At 40.3% G+C, this 25086-nt stretch overlaps 1 protein-coding gene across 2 annotated transcripts in view; it reads left to right on the top strand.

The window, feature by feature from the left end:
• The window catches only part of ZSWIM5 (zinc finger SWIM-type containing 5), a 203558-nt gene that overhangs the window by 174189 nt on the left and 4283 nt on the right, over nt 1–25086 (top strand). The window contains exons 7-11 of one of the 2 annotated variants that reach the window (XM_049879121.1): nt 302–448; nt 980–1117; nt 3120–3380; nt 3590–3725; nt 4539–4696. In XM_049879121.1, coding sequence (XP_049735078.1) covers nt 302–448; nt 980–1117; nt 3120–3380; nt 3590–3725; nt 4539–4696 — 840 coding nt within the window. The remainder of the gene's footprint in view (nt 1–301; nt 449–979; nt 1118–3119; nt 3381–3589; nt 3726–4538; nt 4697–25086) is intronic. The other variant, XM_049879122.1, reaches the window with a different exon arrangement.

Below are 25086 nucleotides of genomic sequence, written 5' to 3'. Positions count from 1 at the left end.
TTACCTCCTCCGGGTTCCCATAGTACATGTTCACCAAGAGGTACTACATTTTCTTATCCTAGTTGCGTATCTCTTTCTACACCGTGTCCCCACCCTGAGACTACAAGGTAGTTCTTTGAAGGTTTCATCTGTGATTTATTCAACCTTCTATCTTTTTAATAAATAAAACACAGTTCCTGATACACAATAGATGTCAGGTTGAATTTGAGGAACTGAACTGAACACAAACTCCCTTGTCAAGCATGAATTTTCCTGGTTTGAAAATTTAACGCAACCCAAATACTTTCTTCTTATCCATTAGAGCATGTGCCTACAGCCTGTGCTCGGGTTGATGCCCTGCGTTCCCATGGTTATCCAAAAGAGGCCCTCAGACTCACAGTGGCCATTATCAATACCCTGAGGTTGCAGCAACAGAGGCAACTGGAAATCTACAAGCATCAAAAGAAAGGTATAGTGATTAGGAGCCATCTCAAGCCTGCAAGCCTGAGACTGATGAGGATCCTCAGGGGATGCAAGGTCTAGTACTTAATTTTCAATAATTATCATGGAGGACTATCATGGAGGAGGTGTGGAAGGGTTAGAGGATTACAGGTCATTCCACCTGCTCTGTGACCTAGAATACCTCACTTTATCTCTCTGAATCTCAGTTCTCTCATCCGTATAATGGAAATAATGCCCACCTGCATCCCTCACAGGGCAATTGTAAGGCTCACATAAGGTCTGGTATGAGAATACCCTTTCTAAACTCTAGAGCTATATTCACCTGTGTGCACTGCCAGCAGGAAGCCTTCATGCAAATCATATGGCCTTACAGCTGAGTGGTGGGTCGTTACCAGTCCTGTCAACTCAAGGCAAGACAATGAGGGTGGCTTTACTTTGACTCTCAGGGCCAAGAAAGAGACCAAAGAGGTGACCCAAGCAGGGACATAGAGAAATGCATTTTTTCCAATCTCTAAAACTCTAACCTGCTTGCTTCCAGAACTGTTGCAGAGAGGAACCACAACCATCACAAACCTGGAGGGCTGGGTGGGCCACCCACTGGATCCCATTGGCTGTCTGTTTCTCACTTTGACTGAGGCCTGCCGCCTGAATGACGATGGCTATCTGGAAGTGTCAGGTACAGGGGTCGCCCTGAGGCAATCCGGGACTGCCCTTGAAAGACTTCTCCTTCCTGCTAGACTCTGTTCTGTCCCTCCTGCTGCCTTTTCTTCCTCTTGTCCAAACTGACCTTTCCCTGAGGGATTTCCTTGGGGTTCCTCTCTTTCCCACCATCCTGCCACACTGTGGTCTGGCCCTGTCCTACTTACCCATTTTACCTGTTTGCTTCTTTCTTATTCCCCACCATGAATGCTTAAGGAGTTTGGTCCAAGGGGAATAAGAAAGGATAGAGGAATTTTAGGAATCAGAGGCCAGGTCCTCAGAGCAGTCTGGAAAGGGGAGAGAATTTCTATCGAGACTATATGTATCCCTTGCAATTACACAGTACTCTCTGGTTCCCATTGAACTTTCCTAATCATGAGGGCTTTGTACCAATTTTACAAATGAGAAATTTAAAAAAAAAAAAGTTGCTGTCCTATAGATTCCGACTCATGGAGAACCCATGTGTTACAGAATAGAACTGTTGCATAGGGTTTTCTTGGCTGTAATTTTTCCAGAAACAGATCACCAGGCATTTCTTCCGTGGCACCACTTGGTGGGTTCAGACCACCAACCTTTAGGTTAGTAGTTGAGTGCAAACCATTTGTACCACCCAGTGACTCATAAAGGGGGAGTAATTTAATAGCATCTCAAAGTAGCCAGGACTAGAGACAGAATCGATTCTTCTCTTCCCTATGCCATTATGATATCGTATACACGCATCTATTGTAGTATTTAGCACACCGCATTACAGTTTGTTTACAAACGCATATAGCAAAAATTGTGACTTACTTATCTTCGTGATCCTTGCATTTAGTGCAGTACCTGCCATTTAATGTTGTTGCTAGTTGCCATCAAGTCGATTTTGACTCATGGCAACCCCATTTATGCAGAAGAGACCTGCTCCACAGGCTTTTCAAGGCTGTGACCTTTCAGACAGATTGCCAAGCCTGTCTTCTGAGGTGTCTTGGGTCAGTTCAGACCTCCAACCTTTTGGCCAGTAGCTTAGCGCTTAACTGTTTGTACCACCAAAGGACTCCTAAAAAAAAAAAAACCCAAACCCGTTGCCATCAAGTTGATTCCAACTGATAGCAACCCTACAAGACAGAGTAGAATTGCCCCATAGGGTTTCCAAGGCTGTAAATCTTTACGGAAGAGACTACCACTTCTTTCTCCCGCGGATTTGCTGTTGGGTTTGAACCACTAACTTCTCAGTTAGCAGCCAAGCACCTAACCACTGCACCACCATGGCTCCTTTAGGGACTCCTAGTTTTCCATAAATACTCATTGTTTGGATGAAGGAGAAAAGTAAAGAAACCAAGACTCTGGCTCTTCAGCCTGTGCTCTTTTGCTGAAACTGTGAACCTAGTGGTGGTGCATATAAAATAATAGCAACAAAGTTGCACGTGTTACAAAAGTAAGAGTTTAATTGGACGGATTTGGATTTCTCTGGGTGGAGGTGCAAGGGGTAGCTCCATGCCAAGCTAGTACTGCCCTTATCTTCCCTTTGATGCCCTGCAGAAGGAATTGGTATCTTTGGTCTGTTTTATCTGCACAGTGATGCTTGTATCTTGAGGTTGCACTTGGAATTCATTCATTCACCATTGACCTACGCTCAGCTATTTCCATATCGCAGGCCTTGAACAATAAGATAAAGTCTCTTCTCTTAAACGTACTCACACTCTAGTAAAAGAGACAGACACAAAAACAGACAATGATGCCATTGTATAATGTGCTAACAAAATATAAGGTTTTATACTTCCCCAGCTGGCCTGACCAGCTCCTGTGTTAGGAAGGAGCTAATAATCTTTGTAGGTCTGTGTAGCCTTTTTTTCAGTATACTTTTCCCAGCTGCTCTGGGGTTCTGACTCAACTTCTCTGTAATAGCTGTTAACCAAGCTGTATCCCAAAGGGAGAGGGTAAGAGGGGCAGAAGAACCCACCAGGCCTGACCTAAGCAACCTGGTGCCCTGTTGCCCTCAGATATGAGTGAAAGCAGAACCCCTGTGTACCAGCATGTACCTGTAGCTGCAGGCTACCCAAACAGCAGTGAGTCCTACCTGTCATTGGCTCTCGAAGTTGCTCTGATGGGAATGGGTCAACAGAGGGTGATGCCTGAAGGCCTCTACGCACAGGACAAGGTGTGCCGTAATGAGGAGCAACTCCTGAGTCGACTCCAGGAGCTGCAGCTGGACGATGAACTAGTGCAAACACTGCGAAAACAGTGCATCTTACTGCTAGAAGGTAAGTGGGGAGAAACTGTTGTCACAGTGTCTTTCACCTGTGACCCTGGACTCCCCTTTCTAATAACAGGTACAGGAACATTTATGGCATTGAAATGTAGTGAAAATTCCCATGGCCAGCAGATGCACAAGGGATCACAAGGCTCAAGTCCAGATGGGTGAATGGAAGAACGCAGATAGATAACTGGCCAGCTTGTCTTTTTTCTGCAGGAGGTCCCTTCAGCGGTCTGGGAGAAGTCATCCACCGAGAGAGCGTGCCCATGCATACCTTTGCCAAGTATTTGTTCTCAGCTCTGCTGCCTCATGATCCAGACCTGTCCTATAAATTAGCCTTACGTGCTATGAGGTGGGTGGCCCTCTCCCAGCCCCATTGCCTCCACTAAAGCAGAAGTCTCCAATGCTCATTGTGTTTGTTTATCTCACTTTCTTATCTCTCCCTGTCTATTCTTTTGGACCTGCCACCAAGCCTGCCCTAAAATAGCTCACATATGATCTAGAATTCTTATCTGGGATGCCTTGCTGGTGACCCACTTGGCTCTCTGGCTGTACCTTTGATGGGTTATCTGGGGAAGCCCCTGAGGCATTAATAGATATGAAACACCCAAGACCTGACTCTTGTATTCTGAGACCCTCCAGAGCTCAACTGAGTCATGATTCCCAGGCACAGGTCCCCAGAGTCATCTGGTGGATGTATTGATAGGGCTGGGTATACCAAGACTTGAGAATAATGAGCTATGGTCATCTTGTTTCCAAACGAGAATAAGATCCTTGGTTCAGACAGATGGACCACTGAGATGCAGCAGACCATGTAGAAGAAGAATTTTAGTTAGACCATAAGGCTGAGAAAACATCTCACCTCAAATAGAAAAAGACTGCTGAGGATTCCTAGGCTTTTGTTTCTTATACTTTTAAAAATAACCTTACGGCTCTTGAACTGCCTTTCAAATCCATTTGCAGTGGGGAGTATTCCACCTGAGTTCTGCAAGTGCCCAGGCACTCACCTCACATAGAGTATAGTACTGTAGGTTTTGAAACCTTTAAAAGCCTTGGTTAACCCTTTCCTGCCCAGATTCTCCCCAGCAAAGAATAGGCTTCTCTAAAGTGGTTCAGAATGGCAAGGATCTAGATGGTGGCTGATGACTCTCCTTGGGTCTTCTAGGTTACCGGTTCTAGAAAACTCAGCTTCTGCAGGTGACACTACCCACCCTCACCATATGGTGTCTGTGGTACCCAGCCGTTACCCTCGCTGGTTCACGCTTGGACATTTGGAATCACAGCAGTGTGAACTGGCCTCCACCATGCTGACTGCTGCCAAAGGTGAGCATAGATAGACCTTAGGCTCCAGCGCTCCCACTGTGCCTGTCCAGCCCTGTTCTGCCAAAGGTTTAACCTGCAGTCTCCTGAAGAAGAGAAGCTCCTCAGCCCCCCTTGACCACTTGGAGTAATACCTGTTGCCATCAAGTCGATCCTGACTCATAGCAACTCTGTAGGAGAGAGTAGAACTGCCCCCATAGGGTTCCAGGGAGCAGCTGCTGGATCCAAACTGCCAACATTTTGGTTAGCAGCTGTAGCTCTTAACCACTAAGCAACCAGGGTTTGGAGTAATAGGGATCTTTATTTGAGTGCTGCCATTAGAAAGAGCACCTAGGAGTGAGAAGAACTGGGCCCAAGTCTAAGCTCCGCCCTACTTACTAATTGTAGGACCCTGAGTACATAGAATGAAATGATCTTTAAGGTAACTTCCAGATCTAGCCCTCCATATGATAAAGTCACTCCATCTTTTTTTTTTTTTAATCTAAGTGTAGTTTTTTTTTTTTTTAATTTTATTAAGCTTCAAGTGAACGTTTACAAATCCAATCAGTCTGTCACATATAAGTTTACATACATCTTACTCCGTACTCCCACTTGCTCTTCCCCTATTGAGTCAGCCCTTTCAGTCTCTCCTTTCGTGACAATTTTGCCAGCTTCCCTCTCTCTCTATCCTCCCATCCCCCCTCCAGACAAGAGTTGCCAACACACTCTCAAGTGTCCACCTGATATAATTAGCTCAGTCTTCATCAGCATCTCTCTCCCACCCGCTGACCAGTCCCTTTCATGTCTGATGAGTTGTCTTCGGGGATGGTTCCTGTCCTGTGCCGACAGAAGGTCTGGGGAGCATGGCCGCCGGGATTCCTCTAGTCTCAGTCAGACCATTAAGTATGGTCTTTTTATGAGAATTTGGGGTCTGCATCCCACTGATCTCCTGTTCCCTCAGGAGTTCTCTGTTGTGCTCCCTGTCAGGGCAGTCATCAATTGTGGCCGGGCACCAACTAGTTCTTCTGGTCTCAGGATAATGTAGGTCTCTGGTTCATGAGGCCCTTTCTGTCTCTTGGGCTCTTAGTTGTCGTGTGACCTTGGTGTTCTTCATTTTCCTTTGCTCCAGGTGGGTTGAGACCAATTGATGCATCTTAGATGGCCGCTTGTTAGCATTTAAGACCCCAGACGCCACATTTCAAAGTGGGATGCAGAATGTTTTCATAATAGAATTATTTTGCCAATTGACTTAGAAGTCCCCTCAAACCATGTTCCCCAGACCCTCGCCCCTGCTCCGCTGACCTTTGAAGCATTCATTTTATCCCGGAAACTTCTTTGCTTTTGGTCCAGTCCAGTTGAGCTGACCTTCCATGTATTGAGTGTTGTCTTTCCCTTCACCCAAAGCAGTTCTTATCTACTGATTAATCAATAAAAAACCCTCTCCCTCCCTCCCTTCCTCCCCCCTTCGTAACCACAAAAGTATGTGTTCTTTTCAGTTTTTACTATTTCTCAAGATCTTTTAATAGTGGTCTTATACAATATTTGTCCTTTTGCCTCTGACTAATTTCGCTCAGCATAATGCCTTCCAGGTTCCTCCATGTTATGAAATGCTCCACAGATTCGTCACTGTTCTTTATCGATGCGTAGTATTCCATTGTGTGAATATACCACAATTTATTTACCCATTCATCCGTTGATGGACACCTTGGTTGCTTCCAGCTTTTTGCTATTGTAAACAGAGCTGCAATAAACATGGGTGTGCATATATCTGTTTGTGTGAAGGCTCTTGTTTCTCTAGGGTATATTCCGAGGAGTGGGATTTCTGGGTTGTATGGTAGTTCTATTTCTAACTGTTTAAGGTAACGCCAGATAGATTTCCAAAGTGGTTGTACCATTTTACATTCCCACCAGCAGTGTATAAGAGTTGCAATCTCTCCGCAGCCTCTCCAACATTTATTATTTTGTGTTTTTTGGATTAATGCCAGCCTTGTTGGAGTGAGATGGAATCTCATCGTAGTTTTAATTTGCATTTCTCTAATGGCTAATGATCGAGAGCATTTTCTCATGTATCTGTTAGCTGCCTGAATATCTTCTTTAGTGAAATGTGTGTTCATATCCTTTGCCCACTTCTTGATTGGGTTGTTTGTCTTTTTGTGGTTGAGTTTTGACAGAATCATGTAGATTTTAGAGATCAGGCGCTGGTCGGAGATGTCATAGCTGAAACTTCTTTCCCAGTCTGTAGGTGGTCTTTTTATTCTTTTGGTGAAGTCTTTAGATGAGCATAGGTGTTTGATTTTTAGGAGCTCCCAGTTATCGGGTTTCTCTTCGTCATTTTTGGTAATGTTTTGTATTCTGTTTATGCCTTGTATTAGGGCTCCTAGGGTTGTCCCTATTTTTTCTTCCATGATCTTTATCGTTTTAGTCTTTATGTTTAGGTCTTTGATCCACTTGGAGTTAGTTTTTTTTTTTTTTTTAATTAACTTTTATTAAGCTTCAAGTGAACGTTTACAAATCCAATCAGTCTGTCACATATAAGTTTACATACATCTTTCTCCTTACTCCCACTTGCTCTTCCCCTATTGAGTCAGCCCTTTCAGTCTCTCCTTTCGTGACAATTTTGCCAGCTTCCCTCTCTCTCTATCCTCCCATCCCCCCTCCAGACAAGAGTTGCCAACACACTCTCAAGTGTCCACCTGATATAATTAGCTCACTCTTCATCAGCATCTCTCTCCCACCCGCTGACCGGTCCCTTTCATGTCTGATGAGTTGTCTTCGGGGATGGTTCCTGTTGGAGTTAGTTTTTGTGCATGGTGTGAGGTATGGGTCCTGTTTCATTCTTTTGCAAATGGATATCCAGTTATGCCAGCACCATTTGTTAAAAAGACTATCTTTTCCCCAATTAACTGACACTGAGCCTTTGTCAAATATCAGCTGCTCATAGGTGGATGGATTTATATCTGGGTTCTCAATTCTGTTCCATTGGTCTATGTGCCTGTTGTTGTACCAGTACCAGGCTGTTTTGACTACTGTGGCTGTATAATAGGTTCTGAAATCAGGTAGAGTGAGGCCTCCCACTTTCTTCTTCTTTTCAGTAATGCTTTGCTTATCCGGGGCTTCTTTCCCTTCCATATGAAATTGGTGATTTGTTTCTCTATCCCCTTAAAATATGACATTGGAATTTGGATCGGAAGTGCGTTATATGTATAGATGGCTTTTGGTAGAATAGACATTTTTACTATGTTAAGTCTTCCTATCCATGAGCAAGGTATGTTTTTCCACTTAAGTATGTCCTTTTGAATTTCTTGTAGTAGAGCTTTGTAGTTTTCTTTGTATAGGTCTTTTACATCCTTGGTAAGATTTATTCCTAAGTATTTTATCTTCTTGGGGGCTACTGTGAATGGTATTGATTTGGTTATTTCCTCTTCGGTGTTCTTTTTGTTGATGTAGAGGAATCCAAGTGATTTTTGTATGTTTATTTTATAACCTGAGACTCTGCCAAACTCTTCTATTAGTTTCAGTAGTTTTCTGGAGGATTCCTTAGGGTTTTCTGTATATAAGATCATGTCATCTGCAAATAGTGATAACTTTACTTCCTCCTTGCCAATCCGGATACACTTTATTTCTTTGTCTAGCCTAATTGCCCTGGCTAGGACTTCCAGCAAGATGTTGAATAAGAGCGGTGATAAAGGGCATCCTTGTCTGGTTCCCGTTCTCAAGGGAAATGCTTTCAGGTTCTCTCCATTTAGAGTGATATTGGCTGTTGGCTTTGCATAGATGCCCTTTATTATGTTGAGGAATTTTCCTTCAATTCCTATTTTGGTAAGAGTTTTTGTCATAAATGGGTGTTGGACTTTGTCAAATGCCTTTTCTGCATCAATTGATAAGATCATGTGGTTTTTATCTTTTGTTTTATTTATGTGATGGATTACATTAATGGTTTTTCTGATATTAAACCAGCCTTGCACACCTGGTATAAATCCCACTTGATCATGGTCAATTATTTTTTTGATGTGTTGTTGGATTCTATTGGCTAGAATTTTATTAAGGATTTTTGCATCTATGTTCATGAGGGATATAGGTTTATAATTTTCTTTTTTTGTAATGTCTTTACCTGGTTTTGGTATCAGGGAGATGGTGGCTTCATAGAATGAGATGGGTAGTATTCCGTCATTTTCTATGCTTTGAAATACCTTCAGTAGTAGTGGTGTTAACTCTTCTCTGAAAGTTTGGTAGAACTCTGCAGTGAAGCCGTCTGGGCCAGGGTTTTTTTTTGTTGGGAGTTTTTTGATTACCTTTTCAATCTCTTTTTTTGTTATGGGTCTATTTAGTTGTTCTACTTCTGAATGTGTTAGTTTAGGTAGGTAGTGTTTTTCCAAGAATTCATCCATTTCTTCTAGGTTTTCAAATTTGTTAGAGTACAATTTTTCGTAGTAATCTGAAATGATTCTTTTAATTTCATTTGGTTCTGTTGTGATGTGGTCCTTCTCGTTTCTTATTCGGGTTATTTGTTTCCTTTCCTGTATTTCTTTAGTCAGTCTAGCCAATGGTTTATCAATTTTGTTAATTTTTTCAAAGAACCAGCTTTTGGCTTTGTTAATTCTTTCAATTGTTTTTCTCTTCTCTAATTCACTTAGTTCAGCTCTAATTTTTATTATTTGTTTTCTTCTGGTGCCTGATGGGTTCTTTTGTTGCTCACTTTCTATTTGTTCAAGTTGTAGGGACAACTTTTGGCTCTTTCTTCTTTTTGTATGTGTGCATTTATCAATATAAATCGGCCTCTGAGCACTGCTTTTGCTGTGTCCCAGAGGTTTTGATAGGAAGTATTTTCATTCTCGTTGCATTCTATGAATTTCCTTATTCCCTCCTTGATGTCTTCTATAACCCAGTCTTTTTTCAGGAGGGTATTGTTCAGTTTCCAAGTATTTGATTTCTTTTCCCTAGTTTTTCTGTTATTGATTTCTAGTTTTATTGCCTTGTGGTCTGAGAAGATGCTTTGTAATATTTCGATGTTTTGGACTCTGCAAAGGTTTGTTTTATGACCTAATATGTGGTCTATTCTAGAGAATGTTCCATGTGCGCTAGAAAAAAAGTATACTTTGCAGCAGTTGGGTGGAGAGTTCTGAATAAGTCAATGAGGTCAAGTTGGTTGATTGTTGTAATTAGGTCTTCCGTGTCTCTATTGAGCTTCTTACTGGATGTCCTGTCTTTCTCCAAAAGTGGTGTGTTGAAGTCTCCTACTGTAATTGTGGAGGTGTCTATCTCACTTTTCAATTCTGTTAAAATTTGATTTATGTATCTTGCAGCCCTGTCATTGGGTGCGTAAATATTTAATATGGTTATGTCTTCCTGATCAATTGTCCCTTTTATCATTATATAGTGTCCTTCTTTATCCTTTGTGGTGGATTTAAGTCTAAAGTCTATTTTGTCAGAAATTAATATTGCTACTCCTCTTCTTTTTTGCTTATTGTTTGCTTGATATATTTTTTTCCATCCTTTGAGTTTTAGTATATTTGTGTCTCTAAGTCTAAGGTGTGTCTCTTGTAGGCAGCATATAGATGGATCGTGTTTCTTTATCTAGTCCGTGACTCTCTGTCTCTTTATTGGTGCATTTAGTCCATTTACATTCAGCGTAATTATAGATAAATAAGTTTTTAGTGCTGTCATTTTGATGCCTTTTCATGTGTGTTGTTGGCCATTTCATTTTTCCACATACTTTTTTGTGCTGAGACGTTTTTCTTAGTAAATTGTGAGATCCTCATTTTCATAGTGTTTGACTTTATGTTAGTTGAGTCGTTACATTTTTCTTGGCTTTTATCTTGAGTTATGGAGTTGTTATACCTTTTTGTGGTTACCTTATTATTTACCCCTATTTTTCTAAGTAAAAACCTAACTTGTATCGTTTTATATCGCCTTGTATCACTCTCCATATGGCAGTTCAATGCCTCCTGTATTTAGTCCCTCTTTTGTGATCTTTTACCTATTGACTTCCATGATTCCCTGTTATGAGTATTTTTTTTTTAATCTTAATTTGTTTGTTTTTGTGATTTCCCTATTTGAGTTGATATCAGGACGTTCTGTTTTGTGACCTTGTATTGTGCTGGTATCTGATATTATTGGTTTTCTGACCAAACAATATCCTTTAGTATTTCTTGTAGCTTTGGTTTGGTTTTTGCAAATTCTCTAAACTTGTGTTTATCTGTAAATATCTTAATTTCGCCTTCATATTTCAGAGAGAGTTTTGCTGGATATATGATCCTTGGCTGGCAGTTTTCTCCTTCAGTGCTCTGTATATGTCGTCCCATTCCCTTCTTGCCTGCATGGTTTCTGCTGAGTAGTCTGAACTTATTGATTCTCCCTTGAAGGAAACCTTTCTTTTCTCCCTGGCTGCTTTTAAAATTTTCTGTTTATCTTTGGTTTTGGCGAGTTTGATGATAATATGTCTTGGTGTTTTTCTTTTTGGATCAATCTTTAATGGGGTTCGATGAGCATCTTGGATAGATATCCTTTCGTCTTTCATGATGTCAGGGAAGTTTTGTGTCAGGAGTTCTTCAACTATTTTCTCTGTGTTTTCTGTCCCCCCTCCCTGTTCTGGGACTCCAATCACCCGCAAGTTATCCTTCTTGATAGAGTCCCACATGATTCTTAGGGTTTCTTCATTTTTTTAAATTCTTTTATCTGATTTTTTTTCGGCTATGTTGCTGTTGATTCCCTGGTCCTCCAGATGTCCCAGTCTGCATTCTAATTGCTTGAGTCTGCTCCTGCGCCGCGACCGCGCGTCCTGGCTGGGACGCCGCTCTCCCCTCTCCAAGACCAGTCGCTGCCCCCTGGGGACCTCCCCCACCGGCTGCGTCGCCACGCGGCCCGCGCGAACCGGCTGGGCCCCCCCGAACCGGCTGGGCCCCCCCGGGGCTAGTTCAGGGGGATGGAGCAGCTCTCCGTGCCTATGCCATGCCTGCGCCCACCAAAATCCCGGTGGGACGGCTCCCTGGCTGGGACGCTGCTCTCCCCACTCCAAGACCAGTCACTACCTCCCGGGGACTTCTCCCACCGGCTGCGCCGCCACGCCGCCCGTGCGAACCGGCTGGGCCCCCTCCCAGAATGAGTTCGGGGGCCAGGGCTGGGCCCCTTGTTTGTGCTATCAGCCCCCCTGGGCTCTGCCCCAAATCGGGCGCCAAAGGTCACCTGACTGGTACGCTGGCTCCAGGCTCTGAAAACAATCGCTGCCTCCCCATATTTGTTCGTTCTCCGTCTCTAAATCTGTGTTTGTTGTTCAGAGTTCGTAGATTGTCATGTATGTGATCAATTCACTTGTTTTTCCGAGTCTTTGTTGCAAGAGGGATCCGTGGTAGTGTCCACCTAGTCCGCCATCTTGGCCCCGCCTCTCACTCCATCTTTTTAAGACTCAAGTTCAAAATCTATAAAATGGGGATCATTGTCAATTACCTATCAGCCTCTTAGGGCCATTGGAAGATTCAGTGAAGTGATGACTAAAATAGAGCTACAAAACTCTTTACAGATAAGAGAGTTTGTGATTTTTTCAGGATCCTTGACCAAAAGACAAGCAGCCCAAAGTAGCTTTCAGGCCTTTAAGCCCTGTGTTCCCAGTCAGCTATGCAGGTTTCATGACAAAGAGAAGGGAAAATAAGCCCTTGCCTGAGGAGCTACAATAAGGCACTAGCTCCCATGCACTCTGAGCATCTTTCAGGTACCAGGTACCAGTAAACTGCATGGATTTTTTGGAGCATCTTTTTTTTTTTTTTAATTAAAAGTAACCTTTTGTTTTACCTTTTTGTTACCAAAAAAAGGCATGTTTATTGTAGAAAAGTAAAAGATACAGGTAAATCAATATAAAAATGATCTACAATCCAATACAAAAATTGAACAAATGATATAATCAGTTCACAGAAAAGGAAATATAAATGACTTTTAAACAACTAAAATGTTCAGCCTCACTTGAGAAATACAAATTAAAATTACTCCAAGATAACATTTTTTACCAATCTTATTGGCAAAAATCAATAAATTCATAATAGGCCTCCATGTGTGGAATGGGGAGTGGTGGCAACAGTGGCTGGCTTTAGGCATCAGATTCCAAGCAGGATAAAGCAGTATGACTGCATGGGGAGGGGAAGGACAGTGGCGGTGACCCAGCATGGGGTGTCAGAGCACAAGAGGTTGAGGGGGGCATCTCCACAGCCTGGCAAGGAGTGACAGAGCCCAAGCAGGACGAGTAGAATACCCGTTGGGGAGCAGTGGTGACAGTGACCCAGTGAGACATGTCAGAACCCAAAGAGGGTAAGGAGGGCATTTGCACAATTGTAGCACTGGCAATGGTAATGTGATTATGTATCATAGATACATGCATAATAAAGAGGGTAGATTTCTCTTGGTCAGAAAAGGTAGCTATAGATAGGCAAACAGGGAAAACTAGAGTGAATCCTGCAGTGTTGGATTGGAATTGGAGATAATTGTACAAACTCATGGTTTTTAATAGATATATAAATAGATATAAAAATCAATATAGACATGGAAGTACATATAAATGTGTGTATATTTATGTATATGTGTTTTCATGTGCATATGTCAGGGAGAAGGTATATACACACACGTGTATATTCCCTAGTTCTGTTCACTGAGAAGACCTAAGAGCAGCAATTTCCCAATAGCATGAACGCATCATTTAGGAACCAGGGTTGCTTAGAGAAACGGATAATTTTAGGGTTGGGGCAAGAAAGATACAAGATAAATCTGGAACATTTTGTGCCAGAAAGTAAGGATGAGCTCAAAGAATGATGGGGACATACCAAAAGGAAATCAAAAGCCAACTTGGAGGGGCTACCACTGGCCAGATCTGGGACAGTTTGAGAATCAAAATAAAGGTGACTTCTGCTTCATACCTATTAAACTCATTGCTGTCGAGTCACTTCCAACTCATAGCAACTCAACAGGACAGAGTAGAACTGCTCCATAGGGTTTCCAAGACTGCTACATCTTTTTCCTGTGGAACACCTGGTGGGTTTGAACAGCTGGCCTTTCAGTTAGCACCCAAGCGCTTAACCACTGCACCACCAGGGCTCCTTTCACACCTATTAGAATGGCTGAAATCCAGCATACTGATAATATCAAATGCTGGCAAGGATGTGGAACTCTCATTCATTGCTGGTGGAAATATAAAATGGTACAGCCACTAAATATAACAAACCTAAATATAAGATTACCATTCCATGCAGCAATTGCTCTTCTAGATATTTACCCAAATGAGATGAGAACATAGGTCTACATAAAAACCTGCACATGAGTGTTTATAGCAGCATTATTCATAGTTGCCAAAAATTGGAAGCAATTAAAATGCCCTTTAATAGGTAAGTGGATAAACAAACTGTGCTACATCTATATGATGGAGTATTATTCAGTGATAATAAGAAATGAAGTCTCATACCACAAAAAGACATGGAGGAAACTTAAATGCATGCTGCTAAGTGAAAGAAGCCAGTCCAAAAAAGCTACATACTGTATAATTCCAACTTTATGTCATTCTAGAACAGGCAAAACTATAGAGACGGTGAAAAGATCAGTGGTTGCCAGGGACTCAGGAGGAGGGAGGGATGAATAGGTGGAGCTCAGGGTATTTTCAGGACAGCGAAACTATTCTGTGTGATACTGTAATGGTGGACACATGACATTAAGCATTTGTCAAAACCTATAGAACTGTACAGCACAAAGAATGAACCCTAATGTAAACTATGGACTTTAGTTAATAATAATCTACCAATACTGGTTCATCGATTGTAACCAGTATACTACAGGAATGCAAGATCTTAATCAGAGAAACAACATGCAGGGAAAAGGGGTAAATGGGAAAACTCTAAGCTTTCTGCATGATTTTTCTGTAAACCTAAAACTACTCTAAATAATAAAGTATAGCATAAAAAAGAATTACCAGTATCGGGAGTGAGAGAGGTGACATCACTACAAATTCTAAAGACACTAAAATGATAAGGGAATATTGTGAACAACTTTATACCGATAAACTCAACAACATAAATGAAATGGACTAATTCCTTGAAAGGCACAAACTACCAAAACTTACTCAAGAATAAATAGAAATGAATAGCCTATATCTGTTAAAGAAATTGAATTTGTGTTTAAAAATCTTTCTACAAAGATAAAACCAGGCCTAGATGGCATTGCTGATAAATTCTACCAAACATTTAAGGAAAATTTCATAAAAATTCTATACAAACTCCTACAGAATATTGAAAAGGAGAAACTATTTCCCAGCTCAATCTATGAGGCTAGCATTACCCTGATACCAAAATCAGACAAAAGTCATTATAAGAAAAAATAACTAAAGACTTATTCCCTCATGAACACAGATGCAAAAATTCTTAGATTTTAGTAAATAGAATCCAACAATAAATAAAGAAGAAGAATACATCATAACTAAGTAGGGTTTATCCCAGGAATGTAAAGTTGGTTTAACATTAGAAGATCAGTCACTATAATTCACCATCTTACCATATTTTTACACAAATAATGCATACCTTCTACGTTTGTTTTCCAACCACTCCCTACCCCCGTGACATGGATTGAATTATGTCCCCCCCAAAATGTGTGTATAATCTCATTTAGGCCATGATTTTCAGTACTGGTATGGCTGTCCTTCATTTTATGATGGTAATTTTATGTTAGAGAAGATTAGGGTGGAATTGTAACACCCTTACCAGGTCACATCCCTGATCCAGAGTAAAGGAAGTTTCCCTGGGGTGTGGTCTGCACCACCTTTTATCTTACAAGAGATAAAAGGAAAGGGAAGCAAGCAGAGAAGGGGGACTTCATATCACCAAGAAAGCAGTGCTGCGAGCAGAGCGCATCCTTTGGACCTGAGGTTCCTGTGATGAGGTGCTCCCAGACCAAGGGAAGACTGACGACAAGGACCTTCCTCCAGAGCCCACAGTGAAAGAAAGCCTTCCCCTGGAGCCAGAGCCCTGACTTTGGACTTCTAGCCTATGGGACTGTGAGAGAATAAACTTCTCTTTGTTAAAGCCATCCACTTGTGGTATTTCTGTTACAGCAGCCCCAGATAACTAAGACACCCCACAACGTATTTTCATAAGCAGGCTATGCTAATTTTTTTACAGCAACATGTAAAAAAGGTGGAATAGCACCACTTATGAAAATACCTCAAGGGAGGAGGGACGGTTAGCAAACAAACATAGAAGGTGCGCATTATTAGCATAAAAATACAGTAATAGACTAAAAAAGAAAACACGTGATCATCTTAATAATACAGAAAAGGCATTTGACAAAATCTGACATTCATTCCTAATGAAAATAAAATACTCTAGCTAACTAGGGACAGAAGGGAACTTTCTCAGTATGATGAAGGACATCTGTGCTATATTTGGAGCCCTGGTGGCTCAGTGGTTAAGAGAACGGCTACTAACCAAAAAGGTCAGCAGTTCAAATCCACCAGCAGCTCCTTGGAAACCCTATGGGGCAGTTCTACTCAGTCCTGTAGGGTCACTATGAGTCGGAATCGACTTGACAGCAAGGGGATTGGGTTTGGGTGATGCTATATTTACAGCTAACTTTATACTTAATGGTGAAAGATTGAATGTTTTCCCCCTAAGATCAGGAACAAGGCAAGAATGTCACTTTCACCACTTGTATTCAACATCACACTGGCAGTTCTAGCCAGTGTAATAAGGCAAGAAGAAGAAATAAAAGATACCCAGGTTAGAAAAGAAGACGTTAAAACTATCTTTATTCACTGATGACATGATTGTCTATGTAGAAAATCTTGTGGAATCTACAGAAAGCTACTAGAATTACTGGTGAGTTTAACAAGGTCGCAAGATACAAGATCAATATAAAAAAAATCAATGGTATTCGTATGAAAATGTAAAGGACTTATAACAGCCAAAACAACTTGGAGAAAAAAAAAAGAAAGTTATAGGATTAACACTGCTTGATTTTAAGACTTATTATAAAGCTTTCAGTTAATGCACATGGCTGCTAACTGAAAGGTTGGCAATTTGAGTCCACCCAGAGGCATCTTGGAAGAAAGCCCTGGCGATCTACTTCCAAATAATCAACCATTGAAAACCCTGTGGAGCACAGTTCTATTCTGATACACGTGGGGTCTCTATGAGTCAGGATCAACTCGATGGCAACTGGTTTGTTTTTTAAATAAAGCTATAGTAGTCAATACAGTGTTCAATACAGTGTTAGTGTAAAGATAAATCAATGGAAAAGAATAGAGTCCCAAAATAGACCCAAAATTGTATGGTCAATTTATTTTCAATAAAGGTACAATGCCAGTTCAGCTGGTGCATTATATAAAAAATTAACTCATGATGGATTATGGACCTAAATAAAAAACCTAAAACTTTTAAACTTCTAGTGCAAAACAGGACAAAATCACCTTCACTTTGAGTTAAGCAAAGATTTCTTACAACACTAAAAGCACAATCCATAAAAGAAAGATAAACTGGACTGTGTCAAAATTAAAAACTTCTGCTCTGTGAAAGTCACTACTGAGAATGAAAAGACAGACCACAGATTGGGAGAAATATTTGCAAATCAAATATCTCATATGGGACTTGTATCCAGAATATATAAAGAGCTCTCAAACTCAATAATAAAAAGTAAACAACGCAATTTTTAAAATGGGTAAAAATCTGAACACTTCACCAAAGAAAGCATTCCATGGAAAATAAGCACATAAAAAGATGCTCAATATTAGCCCTTAAGCCAAAACAAAACAAACCCACTGCCATCGAGTCAATTCCGACTCATAGCAACCCTATAGGACACAGTAGAACTGCCCCACAGAGTTTCCAAGGAGCGCCTGGCGGATTCGAACTGCCGACCTCTTGGTTAGCAGCCGTAGCACTTAACCACTACACCACCAGGGTTTCCATATTAGTCCTTAAAAAAAAAAAATTTAAATCACAATGAGAGAAAAAACAACTAATAAGCAAACAGTGACCATAGAAAGTGTTGGCAAGGACATGGAGCAAACTAGAACTCTCATATGTCACTGGTGGGAATGTAACTGGCACAACCACTTTGGGAAACTGATTGGCAGTTTCTTAAAAAGTTAAACAGACACGCACCATATGATCCAGCCATTTCATTCTTAGGTACTACCCAAAAGAAATGAAAGCGTGTATCTGTACAAGCACTTCAGTATGAGTGTTCATAGCAGCTTTATTTTTAACAACCAAAAACTGTAAACAATCCAAATGTTCATCAACAAGTGAATGGATAAACAAATTATGACATAACCATTAAATGGAATACTTGCTGTTATTGTTGTTGTTATTGTTGTTACGTGCCATGGAGTCAATTCCGACTCGTAGTGGCCCCGTGTATGCACAACAGCACAAAACACTGCCTGGTCCTGCCCCATCCTCAAAATTATTGTTATGCTTGAGCCCCTCATTGCAGCCATTGTGTCAATCCATCTCATTGAGGGTCTTGCTCTTTTTCACTGACCCTCTACCAAGCATGATGTCCTTCTCCAGGGACTGACTCCTGATAACATGTCCAGAGTATGTGAGACTTAGTTTCACCATCTTCGCCTCTAAGGAGAATTCTAGTTGTGCTTCTTCCAATACAGATTTATTCATTCTTTTGGCAGTCCATGGTATATTCAATATTCTTCACCGACACCATAATTCAGAGGTGTCAGTTCTTCTTCAGACTTCTTATTCATCATCCAGCTTTCACATGCACATGAGGCCATTGAAAACACCATGGCTTGAGTCAAGTGCACTTCAGTCTTCAAGGTGACATCTTTGCTTTTCAACACTTTAAAGAGGTCTTTTGCAGCAAATTTGCCCAATGCAATGCATCTTTTGATTTCTTGACTGCTGCTTCCATGGGCATTGATTGTGGATCCAAGTAAAATGAAATCCTTGACAACTTCAATATTGTCTCAGTTTATCATGATGTTGCTCATTGGTCCAGTTGTGAGGATTTTTGTTTTCTTTATGTAGAGATGTAATCCATACTGAAGGCTGTGGTCTTTGATCTTCATCAGTAAGTGCTTCAAGTCCTTTTCACTTTCAGCAAGCAAGGTTGTGTCTTCTGCATATTGTAGGTTGTTAATGTGTCTTCCTCCAATTCTGATGCCCCATTCTTCTTCATATAGTCCAGCTTCTCAGCTTCGCTGAGCATACAGATTGAATAGGTATGGTGAAAGAATACAACCCTGATGTACACTTTTCCTGACTTTAAACCACATAGTATCCCCTTGTTCTGTTCGAATGACTGCCTCTTGATCTATGTACAGATTCCTCATGAGCACAATTAAGAAGTGTTCTGGAATTCCCATTCTCTGCAGTATTATCCATAATTTGTTATGATCCACGCAGCTGAATGCCTTTGCGTTGTCAATAAAACACAGGCATTCTCTGCTTTCAGCCAGGACCCATCTGACAGCAGCAGTGATATCCCTGGTTTCACATCTACTTCTGAATCTGGCTCAAACTTCTGGCAGTTCCCCGTCTATACACTGCTGCTGCTGCTTTTGAATGATTTTCAGCAAAATTTTACTTGTGTGTGATATTAATGATATTGTCCGATAATTTCCAAATTCCGATGGATCACTTTTCTTTGGAATAGGCATAAGTATGGATCTCTTCCAGTCAGTTGGCCAGGAAGCTGTCTTCCAAATTTCTTGGCATAGACAAATGAATACTTACAGCGCTGCATCCATTTGTTGAAACATCTCAATTGGTATTTTGTCAATTTCTGGAGCCTTGTTTTTTGTCAATGCCTTCAGTGCAGCTTGGACTTCTTCCTTCAGTACCATCGGCTCTTGATTGTATGTTACCTCCTGAAATGGTTGAACGTCAACCAATTATTTTTGGTATAGTGACTCTCCGTATTCCTTCCATCTCCTTTTGTTGCTTCCTGCGTTCATTTAATATATTGCCCATAGAATCCTTCAAGGCTTAAATTTTTTCTTCAGTTCTTTCGACTTGAAAAATGCTGAGCGTGTTCTTCCCTTTTGGTTTTCTATCTCCAGGTCTTTGCACATGTCACCATAATACTTTACTTTGTCTTTTTGAGCTGCCTTTGAAATCTCCTGTTCAGCTCTTTTATTTCATCATTTCTTCCTTTCACTTTAGCTACTTGACGTTCAAGAGCAAGTTTCAGAGTCTCTTCTGACATCCATTTTGGTCTTCTTTCTTTCCTGTCTTTTTATGACTTCTTGCTTTCCTTCTGTAAGATGTCCTTGATGTCATTCCGCAACTGTTCTGGTCTTCGGTCATTAGTGTTCAACGCATCAAATCTGTTCTTGAGATGATCTCTAGATTCAGGTGGGATACACTCAAAGTCATACTTTGCCTCTTGTTGACGTTTTCTAATTTTCTTCAGTTTCATCTTGAACTTGCAGATGAGCAAATGATGGTCTGTTCTGAAGTCAGCCCCAGGCTTTGTTCTGACTGATGATATTGAGCTTTTCCATCTTCTCTTTCCACAGATGTAGTCTATCTTGATTCCTGTGTATTCCATCTGGTGAGGTCTACATGTATAGTTTCCATTTATGTCGGTGAGAAAAGGTATTTGCAATGAAGAAGTCATTGGTCTTGCAAAATTCCATCATGCAATCTCTGGCATCGTTTCTATCACCAAGACCATGTTTTCCAGTCCTTCTTCTTTGTTTCCAACTTTCGCATTCCAGTCACCCATGATTGAAATAAATAAAATGGAATACTACTCAGCAGTAAAAAAAAAAAGAAAAATGAGCTATTGATACATGCTACAACATGGATGAATCTCAAAATAATTATGTTAAGTGAAAGAAGGAGTCCCTGGGTAGTGCAGTTGGTTAAGTGTTCAGCCACTAACTGAAAGGTTGGCAGTTCAAACCCACTTGGAGGGACCTCAGAAGACAGGCCTGGCAATATGCTTCTGAAAGGTCTCAACCTTGAAAATCCTATGGAGTGCAGTTCTGCTCCGCAAACGTGGGGTCACCCTGTATCAGAATCAGTTCGGTGGCAACTGGTTTGTTATTTTTTTAAGCAAAAGAAGCTAGACCAAAGAATCTTTAGGGAAGCAGACTGCCACGTCTTTCTCCCAGGGATCAGCTGGTGAGTTTGAAACACCGACCTTTCAGTTAGCAGGCAAGCGCTTAATGAATGCTTCACCAGGGCTCCTTATGGAAAAATAGTACATATGTAAAATTCCATTATATAAAATTCTAGAAAATGCAAACTAATCTATAGTGATAGAAAGAAGATCAGTGGTTTCCTGAGGATAGGAGCCAGGGCAGACTAGGGTGGAAAGGAAAGAGGGATTATAAAGGGTCTAAAGGGAACTTTTGAGGGTGATGGGTATGTTCATTATCTTGGTTGTGGTGATGATTTCTTGGATGTATATGTATGTCAAACTTATCGAATTGTATACTTTGAATATGTGCCAATTATTATATGTCAATTACACCTCAATAAAGCTGTAAATAAACATATAGATAAATAATGAAATTATAACCCATTGAGTATAATAGGTATCCATGAGTTTTATACTGATTAAATAAAATGAGTAGAGTGGAATGCCAGCTGATGAATATGGAAGGAATAATGAGATGAGAATGTACTGTTTAGTAATCATGTAGAAATACTTAATTCAGTCAAGAAACATCAGTGGATACTAAGAGTAGGTGAACTAGTGACAAGAAATAGGATATTTACATAGTCTCAAAGTACTTCTGTGCAAAATACTTCTTGATCATAAAGGAAAAACCTGTAACTCTACAGTAGAGAAGCCTGGTATATATCACTTTAATCAAGTGATCACAGTTAATATTATTAATGCATCAAGTCAAAAATCATATATTACCTGATAAGGTGCAACAAGAACTCAAAATCATTTCTGTGATATTACAGCCAAAAATGTAAACCTAAATCTAATCACAAGGACACATCAGAGAAACCTAAATTGAAGGACATACTACAAAATAACTGGTCTGTAATCCACAAAAGTGTCGAGGTCATGAATGTCAAGGAAAAACTGAGTATTGTTCCAAATCAGAGATGACTAAAGAGATGTGACAAGCTAGATTCAACACATGATCTTGTATAAAGTCCTTTTGCTATAAAGGACTTTATTGGGACAACTAGTGAAACTTGAATGGGATCTGTGGTGGCTGTTGCTATTGTTAGGTGCCATTGAGTTGGTTCTGACTCATAGTGACCCTATGTAAAACAGAATGAAATGTTGCCTGGTCCTGCCCCATCCGCACAATCATTGCTATGCTTGAGCCCATTGTTGCACCCACTGGGTCAGTCCATTTCGTTGAACATCTTCCTCTCCTTCGCTGACCCTCTAGTTTAACAAGCATGATGTCCTTCTCCAGAGATTGTTCCCTCCTGATAACATATCCAAAGTAAGCAAGACAAAGTCTCACCATCCTCACTTCTAAGAAACATTCTGGCTGTACTTCCACTGAGACACATTTGCACATTCTTTTGGCAGTCCATGCTATATTCAATATTCTTCGCCAACACCATAATTCAAAGGCATCAATTCTTTTTCAGTCTTATTCAATGTCTAGCTTTCGCATGCATATGAGGTGATTGAAAATACCATGGCTTGAGTTAGGCACACCTTTGTCTAAGTGACAGGTCAGGGTCTGTGGTAGATGATAGCAATATATCAAGGTTAATTTCCTGGTTTTGATAGTTAACGTTTTGAGCACGTAAAAGAATGACCTTGTTTGTAGGAAATATACAATACAGCATTCAGGGGTGATGGGGCATTAAGTCAGTTAGTTACTTTCAAATGATTCAGAGAGAAGAAAAGAGCTCTATACTATTCTTGAAACTTTTCTGTAAATTTGAAATTATTTCAAAATAAAAGCAAAAATTACATTGTATTGGCAAGGGTGTGGAGAAACTAGCATTCTTTTACATTGTTGGTAGGAGTCTAGATTGGTAATCCCTCATGGAGGGCAGTCTGGCAGTATGTATCCGAATTACAAATGCACATATCCTTTGACTCAGCAATTTCACTTCCCAGTATTTTATCTTACAAATATGTTTGTAAATGTCAAACAGTGTCTGTACAAGGTCATTCACTCCAACATTGTGTATAATTGGAAAACACTGGAAACAATCTAAATATCCATCATTAGGAGACTGATTAAATACATCACTTTTGATCCAAAATATCTTATATGCAATTGCAAAATGTGAAAAAAAATTTTGGAAACCCAACGTTTTTTCCATAAGCTTGATAGCAAAATCTTACCTCAGCTGATATAAGGCATTAGGTGTTCCTGTATACTCTTACCAGTCACAGACATCTCTGCTATTCACCAGTATTTTGTTCCTCTTATTGTTTTTGTTGTTTTTTTTTTTTCATTGTTGTTTTGTAACTTTGAGTTTAATTGCCCGTAAAAACTTCAAATTCTTACCCCCTGGGTAAGAAGAAGAAAAGGAATTATTTGTCATTATCAATAGCACAGAAAATAGACTTATCGTGAAAGCTTGATCAAGGTGTGTCTATGAGGCATCTACTAAAGAACATGATGTGGGAATTAATACCATATATGACTTGGAGAAGGAGCCCTGGTGGCACAGTGGTTAAGCACTTGCCTGCTAACCAAAAGGTTGGCAGTTTGAACCCTCTAGCTGCTCCATGAGACAAAGATGTGGCAGCCTGCTTCCATAAAGGTTACAGCTTTGAAAACCCTATATGGCAGTACTCCTCTGTCCCATAGGGTCACTATGAGCCGGAACTCAACAGCAGTGGGTTTGGTTTCAGGGTTTTTTATTTGAAGATAGAGATAAAGTGTTCAAGTTTTACAGGGACAGTAATGACTAGAACTAATGAAGAATAGAGTTTTGAGAGGGCAAAAACTGAAGATGTTGAGCATGACCATGATTGAATGGATTCAACAATGAAGTGTGAATATGCCATTGACTGGTTTGTTGGTCATGAAACAAACTAGAATATGCCATAAAGGACTAAACGTTAAAGATCAGTATGGAATATTCTGAACATTAGCTGCAGAAATTTAAGGATCATCAAGTTACAAAATATGTAAAAAATCTATGATGGAAAAGTATCTGCTGATTATGAAGTAGATGAAAATTATATTGACAAATTTGCTAAGATAACTTTTAATGAAAACCTTAGTCCCAAACATATATACAGTGCTGATGAACAAGCTCTGTTCTGGCCCGTGTTCTTAAAAACAAAAAAAACTAACAACGACTAATGAGCAAACACCAAGAGGTTTTAAGGACTGTAAGCATAGGTTAAATAGTCTGAGGTACGCCAGTTTAGCAGACAGGCAGAGCTGTAAAAAACCAACATCCAAGATGTTTTTTAGAAGAGGATATGGAACCATTGCTGATGTCAGATGGATCCTGGCTGAAAGCAGAGAATACCAGAAAGATGTTTCCCTGTGTTTTATTGACTATGCTAAGGTATTCAACTGTATGGATTATAACAAACTACGGATTACATCACGGAGAATGGGAATTCCGAACACTTAATTGTGTTAATGAAGAATCTGTACATGGATCAAGAGGCAGTCATTCAAATAGAACAAGGGGATACTGCATGGTTTAAAGTCAGGAAAGGTGTGCATCAGGGTTGTATCCTTTTACCGTACCTGTTCAATCTGTATGCTGAGCAAAGAACCTGAGAAGCTGGACTATATGAAGAAGAACGGGGCATCAGAATTGGAGGAAAACTCATTAATATTTTGGTCTTTTCTTTCTCTCCTATCTTTTTAATGACCTTTTGCTTTCTTCATTTATGATGTCCTTGATATCCTGCAACTTGTCTGGTCTTTGGTCATTAGTATCCAGTGTGTCAAATCTATTCTGGAAATGGTGTCTAAATTCAGATAGGATATACTCAAGGTTGTACTTTGGCTCTGTGGACTTGTTTTCTTTTTCTTCAGCTTCATCTTGAACTTACGTATGAGCAATTGATGGCCTGTTCCACAGTTGGCCCCTTGCCTTGTTCTGACTGATGATATTGAGCGTCTCCGTCGTCTCTTTCCACAGATGTAGTCTATTTGATCCTTGTGTATTCCATCTGGTGAGGCCCACGTGTATAGTCGCCATTTATGTTGTTGAAAAAAGATATTTCCAATGAATAGGTTGTTGGTCTTGCAAAATTCTATCATGCAGTCTCCAAGACCATATTTTTTCAACTACTGATCCTTCTTCTTTGTTTCCTTCTTTTGCGTTCCAGTCACCAATAATTACCAATTCCTCTTGATTTTATGTTTGATCAATTTCAGACTGCAGAAGTTGGTAAAAAAAAAAAAAAAAAAAAAAAAACTTCAATTTCTTCATCTTTGGCATTAGTGGTGGGTGCATAAATTTGAATAATAGTCATATTAACTGGTCTTCCTTGTAGGTGTATGGATATTATCC

The sequence above is a fragment of the Elephas maximus genome, chromosome 3 (assembly GCF_024166365.1).
Source record: "Elephas maximus indicus isolate mEleMax1 chromosome 3, mEleMax1 primary haplotype, whole genome shotgun sequence".
Lineage (NCBI taxonomy): Eukaryota > Metazoa > Chordata > Mammalia > Proboscidea > Elephantidae > Elephas > Elephas maximus.
This window is presented reverse-complemented; position numbering and strand designations above follow the sequence as displayed.